Below are 9,148 nucleotides of genomic sequence, written 5' to 3' on the forward strand. Positions count from 1 at the left end.
AACAAAACATCTATCTAGAGAGGAGCCAACTTGGCATTTGTCTCAGGCATTGAAAGTCTATTAATTACAGCACAATCGTATTCAGATTATTAGTAAGGACTAGGAAAAAAGTCTGAATCTAAGACTAAGAATGCCACAAAAAAAGAAAAAAGTGATCTTATCAGGAAACAAAGATTGTGCAAAAAAAAGCCAACTATAAATACAATATTAATGCTGTAAAACATGCAAACATTTTTCAAAAAAAGACCATGCAAACATTGGGAGATGCTGTTTTGATTCAGTTCATCTTTTAGATCTTGACATGAAAATAGCTGGAGTGATAATGGGGACACCACTACAAAAATAAAATTCTAAGAATTCACCAGTGAGCAACGCATTTTACAAATGAGAAGGCAAGTAAGATAAGCGGGTTTAAAACTCACAGAAAACATTTTAAAAAATGAACTAAAATAAACAGAATAATATCTAAAATGATACATAACTAATGTAAAAAAAAAAGGGACAATAAGGCAAGTGAAAATAAATGCAAGACTGACTAATCAGCAAGTTAAAACGAAACATTTGAAGGCTTATCACCCATTTATGACGCGATGAATTATGCATAAATAACAGTTTCATATACTGGAAATATTTTCAAATGCATTTCATTTTCACCTTCTTAAACATCCCACAATGAGATGATCCTCAGTCCTCCTAACGAGCTGGAGAAAGCTTCGATAATCTACATTTTAAGAACAGCGTTTTTACTGGCTCTACTCTCAATATTGGATTATTCAGGAATATGAGCAATCACATCTTGAAATCACTTCCATTTTTAAACACAACTCCACTGCCCTTGACAGATGAGAAAAAAGACCCAAGGCATTAAATACTTTATATGCTCCACTGAGTTAAGAGTACTCTTGAAAAACGTCCACTTCTCTTGGCAGCCAGCAAGAGGCGTTCTGCAGACAAGGTTTTGCTCCTGAGTTGCACCCCAAGCTGTCGATCACATCTGTGTGAGCCAAAGGGTGCTCAGGTGATGCTGATGTCCCAGCATGAGACGCAAAGTGCTGGCTGCTCAGAAAAGAACCTCTTTTTACTTGCAAGCTGAACAAAGATGACTTTATCCAGCTACAAAATGCAGCCTTCTCTGAGGTGGGACGTGGCAGATGCAGGACAGCACAGAGCAACCCTACCTTGTGCTTTATAGACTATAAAAGACGTTCCTCGCCATGCAATACAGGGATGTTTTCCTCCAAATCACAACGCCTTATTAAATCTTTGCTCTCTCCCTCTTCATGCTTATATCCAAATCAACACACGTGACTCAAAAGATGAGAAGATAAGAACTGCACAGATCTTTGTAGCTGCTTGAAGGCTTCCGGCAGAGCACTCTGTCACAAAGTGCCAATTTTTCTGTCAAAGTGACAACTCATTTAAGTTACAACAGCCAATAGAAACATGTTGGTTTTGATGAAATTACAGCGCAGTGCAAATCCAGCAAATTTCCATCATGGTCCCACCATCAGCCTCTCCCCCCCCTTGCCAGCCTACATCCCAGGTGCTGAACATGAAGAATTTGGGAAATGCAAGCAGAACCTTCTGAAACCAACCCACCATAATTTCAGGTCTCTAGCAGACCTGAAAACGGGAGTTTCACTTCCGGCTCAACTTACATACTTAGCCTCAAATCAACACAACTACTTTTTAGTAACAATGCCACACCTGCACTCTAACTTGGGCTCTGGAACAAGCCAGAAGGAGGAAGTATTACAGAAAATCAGGCAATATGAATGGCATTTAATTACACTACTTTGACAAGCCTTGAGTTGCCATTATATAAGGAGAAATGCATGTCATGTGAATCTCCCAAGCCCCCCTGTGAACTTCATTCTAGCCTAGAACTGTATATAATTGTGGATTCCCAGCTAGAAGAAGACTAGCAGCAAACATCCTACAGAAATTTGTACCTGATAGGCTCAGAAAACACAATAGCTTTGCCTGAAATACGCTAATATACCTCAAGTCTTGACATTAATATACTTCAGGATTAGAACAGCAGTCACGCTTTACGACAGAATAAAACATTTCAACTTGTAACTTGACATGGGACTTCACACATAGGGACTGAAAAGTCTTGTTCACAATAAGACCTGCCATAGCGAGAAGTCCCATATGTACTTCTCAAGTAAAATACATGGAACAACATAGTTTTGAACATAAAACATTGCCTCTCACGGATGTGCTTTAACATCTTACCCCAGCAGAACAGGTATCCAGGTGCTTGCGAATTCATCTGTCTCTTAGATCCAATTTTTAATAATCAAACACTAAAACTAAGCATTCTCAATGACAGCTACGTAAAGATTGAAGGTGAGATTGGATGGGGGGTTGGAACTAGATGATCTTTAAGGTCCCTTCCAAACCAAACCATTCTATGATTCCCCTAAAAACAGTTGACAGTTTTTGTCAAATTCATTATTTCTACTGTTGACAGTCACTAAACAACTCTTCCTGAGAACATTATTTTCCTGTGACCTTTCTGGTTTTCATGTTCCTTTATTTCATGATAAGCACACAGGAAAATTAAATGAATCACCACTTCCAGGTAAGAATAAATTATCTTCTCCAGCGTCTTGAATACATGAAGTTACTCAGGAATAGCTTCTCCTAATCCTTTTCTCAATCCCTTCTGAAAGCAGAAAAGCCTTCAGGCTAGATTTACTGTCAGATTTACAAGTATCTTTATACCGTACTGTATACTGTTAAAATAATTTCAGTAGATGATATTATCAGTACATCCACTTGGCAATTCTGAAGAATCCTTTGTCCTGGTGATGATTATCAGGCCTCTGGTCTTCAACAAATTAGATGCAGGTTGCTAAATATCACATGCATAATGTGTGCGACAGATTGGGAAAAAGGAAGAAAAAAAAATCTTTCTTCAAATTATAGTAGGGGAGAAACAAAGCCCTAACAAGTACTAACACAGATATATGAGCAGCACAGAACAAAATACCAGAACCACATGGCTTTTGGCCCTCTCGCTTTCTGTGTTCCCTAAGATGATGCTCAAAGGCTGCTGGAGCAGGCTCTTGTTATTTGCTGCTCGGTGGGTCGGCGAGGGGAACGCCATGCCAGCTGCTGCATGGAGGAAAAACGCTAACTCCACGTGACTTGAATGAGCGCAAGATCAGAAACAAGCAGACTATGTTACCATGTTTGCTAGCTGTAGATGGGAGACTTCATGTTCAATTCATCAAGTCTGTGCTGGAAAGAAAGCAAAGCAGAAAAAAAAAATCCACTGGATGAAGAACCGTATTTGTCCACTGGATACTTTTACCACCTGCGCACACACCTCTTTCTTCAGATAAGAAAAGACAGATTTCTCCCACCTAGAGCAAACAACCAGAGCACCAACTCTAAGGACACATTCCGGGCAAGAGCCACCGCTCTGCGCTTCACAGCAAGGCATGGACCTAGGCGTACAAACGGTATTGTGGAGTGTGGGAGGACAATTCCCACTGACATGCATGCAACCCTAAAGCTTGGAACTCAAGTCTTTCTTAAGCCCATTCTTATCTCCAGTAATCACAGCACCGGACCTAAATTCTTAAATCCCTTTTTGTTGTTTGTTTTAAAGCAGTCATGGCAGACAACAGGTTTACTTATTTACAGGACAGTCCATCAGGCCTGGCTACCTTGAAAAACCTGTTTTCCAAACTATTTCATAGATGCCATTGAACTGGTTTAGTGCATTCAGACCAAAGCACAACCAATTTATACCTCATTAAGTCTTTAAACAAGTAAAGCATACTAAGAACAAAATCTATCCTCTTGCAACACTGTTAAAACCAAAGAGAACAGCACATCTACACACCAAACCTGTCACTTATTTTAGACACCAAAGAAGCAAACTTTGAGGATGCTTTACCTGTCAAGTGATACAAGCACATCAGTTCACAGGACTTCATGAGGTCACACGCACGTAAACCTGAACATCAGGTTATCAACGCACTGAAAACATTGTGTTGGTATCCTGTCTTGAGCTGTCAGAGGGACAACTCAGATAACAATAGCAGCATTCTCACTTTCTTTTTTTAACTCAGTAACTAACTTTCTATCTGAGTCAAATCAGATAAAAATCTGAATGTGGACTGTGTACCCTATGGACAGCACTGTAAGATAAAGCAGCGTGTATCCTGACACAGCTATATACCATAAACATTGCCAAGGGTTCCTACAGCCAACCTGCAGGAGGAATCAGGAGGAAGCCTCTACCTCAAGATAAGGACTTCTGTCACTTCAGCTAAGAGACCATCGGGATGTCAGTATATGGTCAGAGGAGCTCCCAGCCATTCTGTCTGTTTATATTTACAAGATGGAGAAGGCATCACCTCCATTTGATTGCCTTGTTCCTTTGCTGGAGGGTACTGCTGCCATACAAAAGGAAGCCCAAACCACCACCACAATTAACATTTCACAATATGAGCCCATACCACAGTCAACTTCGTCTTGTACTCGCCAGCTGTGCTGCGAATGGCAGCAACAGAGACTGCACCCCTTCATCTCTGCCTGCGGGACTGAGCCCCCACCCACAAGAGCTCATGTGGCAGCACCCTCAGACCCCAAACAGTTCTTCTCCTGTTCCCTTCAAAAACCTTAGCTGTTTTCACACGCTTCCTCCATTGAGAAGCTCTTCGGCTTCCAAGACTTTTTCTCATTCCATAAGTCTTCAGAGAAACATGCTCAGTCAATGCTCTCTTCTCATTTTTCACTGCAGGATATATCTCTGGCTCCCAGAAAAAGACTCAACAACATAGCCAATATGTATCCTTGTTGCTCTTCTTACTGTTTCATAATACAGCTCAATATCTAAGAACAACCTTGCTTATATCAAAAGGGGAAGAAATATGTTAGATCTTGAGTGCAACTGAATAACTACCCATAGATTTTTCAGTGCTTATCACAGTTAAGATGATGAAGACCAGAACGTTAACAGTACACTTTTCAAAGGCTGGACCTCAAAAAAGGCAAGCACAAGGCACAAAAACTATGTCTGTTCTCGCAGCCAACTATTTATAATAATAATTATCCCTTCTATTCTTAGCTGTGCTCTACTTTGTACTTCTAACACAAATTAACATAGCGATAAATGTAAGCTGAAGTATGAATTTCTGAGTGCCTCCAAGTCCACAGACTTGACAGTTTGAAGGTGATAGCGTTTCACCCCGGCTCAATCTCACAGAATCAATGAAAGGAATGGCAAGTTGCAAATCAAACATATAAAACAAAATCTTGCTCAGAGCAACAATTCTAACCTTACATGTAAAAATAGAGGGGGGGGGGGGAAGCAAAGAAGAAAACATTGAAAGAAGACCATTTTCATGGAAGAACACAAAGCCAATGTGATAAAAAGGGGAGAGGAAGAGGACGGATAAACGTTATTTCTATGTCCAAAAGTTAAGGTGGAACAACTCTACTAGATAGGCAAAGAGGAGCGTAAGGAGGCCCCTGGAAAGCCCCCCAGCCTCGCTGGCTCCTGCTCTTGCCCATCAGAGCAGTGTGCTTGGCACGAGTGGGCCGAGACGAGCTGGCGTCGTGACCCCCGCCATGGATGCTTCTCCTCCACGCCTCAGCCAGCTGAGCTGCCTCGCCTCACGCCCCACGCCGAGCACAGCGTGACAGCCTCCTCGTCACGAGTCGTAACGACTCAAACAACGGCAAGGCGCCGGGCTTCCCACCTGGAGATGGGAGCGGTCAGCGCGACACGGCCAGGAGCACGCTCCCAGCGCTGCCACCGAGAGCCGCCGCCTCTTCCCGTGCCGCGCGCCCGCTGACAGGGGCTGGGGCTGCCCCGGGGCCCCGGCGCGGCGGGCTCCGTGCTGCCGCCGGCCCTTTGTGCGCCCCGCCGGCACCGGCCGGTAATTCCGCGAAAAAAGCCGTCCTTTCGGGCTAACCGGCCGGGAGCCGCCCCCCCGGGAGGCCCGCACGGCGCGGTGACACCTTGCCGTGACGGGGCCAGGGCTCCTTCCCATCCCCGGCGCCCGGCTCGAGGGCTGCAGCTGGGGCCGGCTCCCCCGGCTCGCCCCGCCGCCGCCGCCGGCCGCCCTTACCGCACATGCTGCTTCCCCGCCGCCGGCCGCGCTGCCTCTGCCAGCCGGAGCCGCCCCGCCCGGCCCCCCCACCGCGGGAACCCAGGGCGCAGGCCCGCCGCCCGCCCCGCCATTGGGCTCCGCGCCCGCCCCGCCCGGCCCCGGCCCGGCCCCCGGGACGTGGCGACCGGAGCCGCGGCCGCCGCCGCCCGCAGGCGGGGCGCTGCCCCCCGGGACGTGGCAGCCGGAGCCGGAGCCGCGGGCGGGAAGGGGCGCGGCCCGGGAAGGTCCCGCTCGGGGGCAGGTAGCGCCACCGCCGGGCGTGAGCGCCCTGTGGAGCGGCGGCGGCCAGTTGCGGGTCCTGGCCCTCAGAGCGCTCCCGCAGGCCCGCGGAGGAAGGGAGCGGCGCCGGCAGCTGTGCGAGAGGCACCCCGTGTGCCCGGCGCCCAGACCCGCGTGGCCTGGCTTCTGGTTTCCTGCCCTACCAGCCCCATAATGGCACCTATTCAGAAGCGAGATAAAGAAACCATTAAGCTGGATCCGCAAAGCGAAGCGGGATGGGCGTGACTGCCGGCGGAGGGAGAGGCTTGTTCGTACAGCTGGGCAGCCGGGTTACACCATCTACGTGCAACTGCCACAGTCAAGTTCTGTTTGGAAAAAAATAAATTAAAAGCCTGAGGATGCAAAATGATAGCAAAATCCCTCCTTAGGAAAAATGGTCACTTTATCTTGACACTGAAGAAGTCAATACAATAAGATTTCCTTACAAAGTCTAGAGAGAAACCAAAAACGTTAGTATACATAAAACAGGACAGTGAAGGGTTTTGACCCTTCTGCTAGAAAAAACCTGGCAAAACACAAACAGGAGGAGGTCACCAATCTAAGAAATGTTAAAAGTGAGCAGCCAGCACACACAGCCATCTCTGTGCTTTTGTTCAGCAGCAAAGGCATTACAGTAATAAACTGAAGCAATGAGACAGTTCCTGTGACTTGATCGTGTAGGGCAGTAATTGGGAATCAAGCTGCTTAGCCCTCTATTTTCCCTTTGACCATTGTGAAGGTGCAGGAGGGCTGACTTAAAATTCTGATCTTTCCTCACTTGTGTTTGCACAGGAGTCCACTTCTACATCTTCCAGGGTGTGGAAGCTCCAATGCGTGGAAGCCGTGGAGCGTGTCCAGAAAAGGGCTATAAAGCTGGTGAAGGGCCTGGAACACAAGTCCTATGGGGAGAGGCTGAGTGAACGGGAATTGTTTGGCCTGGAGATGAGGAGGCTCAGGGGAGACCTTATTGCTCTCTACAAATACCTGAAAGGAAGGTGCGGGGAGCTGGGGGTTGGCCTCTTTTTGCAGATAACTAGTGATAATACTAGAGGGAATGGCCTCAAGTTGCGCCAGGGGAGGTTCAGGTTGGAAATGAGGAGACATTTCTTCTCAGAAAGAGCGGTCAGGCATTGGAACAGGTTGCCCAGGGAGGTGGTGGCGTCACCGTCCCTGGGGGTGTTCAAGGAAAGCTTGGACGTGGTGCTTAGGGACATGGTTTAGTGGGTGACAGTGGTGGTAGGGAGATGGTTGGACAGATGATCTTGGAGGTCTCTTCCAACCTTAATGATTCTGTGATGATTCTTTCATTAGGAAGATGGATACCTTGCAACAGTGGACACAGATTTCCTAGATGAGAAAGGAACTACTAACCCACTCTAACTGTGACCAACAGTTATACGCACAACATATGTTCAAATACTGCTCTCACCAGGTTCTTCCACTATTCAAACTACCTTTGTTACTGACCTACTAGAGACACTGGTTTGTCTGCTGCTTTATTTCTATGTTATGGGTTCCTGTGCTGTCCTGTAGTAGGTCCTGCTTCACAACTTCACTGGCGGAATTTCTCCATAGATTCACTACAAACGTAAAATGTACATACAGCATTATGTGAAGAGAAATTGAAGGATATGACCCTACTTATAACGAAGGATCCACCAGACCTGAAAAAGCATGGACAGGCCTTACAAACACTCCAAAAATACATAGCTCATATCTGCAGCACAACAAATCCTGAACCTTATGACTTAAATCTATGCAATACTTCACAACGCTATAAAAATACTTCAGACTAAGGCTATATGTACTAATAACCTGGTGCAAATTTCTCAGAATTTTACACAGAGAGAAATCTAGCTCCATGTGTTTATTCTCGAAGTGGCTATTTCATATTTTCCCCATAAAAAAATAAATTTATCCCCTACGTAACTTGTTAATTTATTCTGAGTCTTGCTGAACGTGGCTTTACACCATAAAATAATTCATACCAATGCAGGTGTGCAACTTAGTACCAAAGGAAGAAATGTGAAGACAGTTTCCCAAACCATCTCTCACACATAAACCTTTCAAAATAAAGTGTGGGCCACAATCAGGAGGAAGTACCTTCTTTTCCCCCCTTAGCCTCAATGTACTTCAATTGAAATAGAAGTTCTGGCTACAGTCCCGAATTCTGGATGGACTTCATCTATCACCTCCTGGAAAAATGCATATTTTGTGATTACTAATATGACGCATATTGAATATTAACATCAGGTAATGTCAGCTGTTTCTTCCTGGTATGTTGACAGCACCTGCTCCATAAATCCTGTCAGCGAGGGCTGTGGCTGTTGATTGCCTCATACCATATAAAATAGTGTTATCAGAAGACTGCCTAAAAGACAAACAGGCTACTTTCTCCTTGAAACATGGTATGAATCACATCCTAATCAAAAGCACATCTCCACCTGTAAACAGTTTCAAGACAGAAAGAGTTTAGATGGCTATAATCAACTTCTATAACAGAGAGCACTAGAGTAGCTTGGGAAACATGAATGATTTTCTGTTTTCTCTACCTGAAAGTGGTGAAAAAAATCACTGAATGGCAGACTAATTTTACACAGCAATGATACCAACATACTTTTTCTCTTCTTTAAAAAAAAAAAAAAACCAAAACAGAATATGCAGTCATTTCTATTTTAAATGTAATGACTGGCTGCAATTTTTAGAAAAACTGAATAGTCAAAACCACCTTGCTGACCTGAATGTTACAG

At 45.2% G+C, this 9,148-nt stretch overlaps 1 protein-coding gene across 3 annotated transcripts in view; it reads right to left on the minus strand.

Annotated features, from left to right (window-relative positions):
- GFPT1 (glutamine--fructose-6-phosphate transaminase 1) overlaps positions 1 to 6,167 on the minus strand; it is a 43,430-nt gene extending 37,263 nt beyond the window's left edge. Inside the window, exon 1 of one of the 3 annotated variants that reach the window (XM_040538259.1) lies at positions 6,099 to 6,162. In XM_040538259.1, coding sequence (XP_040394193.1) covers positions 6,099 to 6,105 — 7 coding nt within the window. In that variant the 5' untranslated portion in view covers positions 6,106 to 6,162. Of the gene's footprint in view, positions 1 to 5,726; positions 5,751 to 6,098 lie in introns of those variants that run through there. The other 2 variants (XM_040538256.1, XM_040538260.1) reach the window with 2 other exon arrangements.
- Positions 6,168 to 9,148: the final 2,981 nt, after the last annotated feature.

This window comes from Cygnus olor, chromosome 27 (assembly GCF_009769625.2).
Source record: "Cygnus olor isolate bCygOlo1 chromosome 27, bCygOlo1.pri.v2, whole genome shotgun sequence".
NCBI lineage: Eukaryota > Metazoa > Chordata > Aves > Anseriformes > Anatidae > Cygnus > Cygnus olor.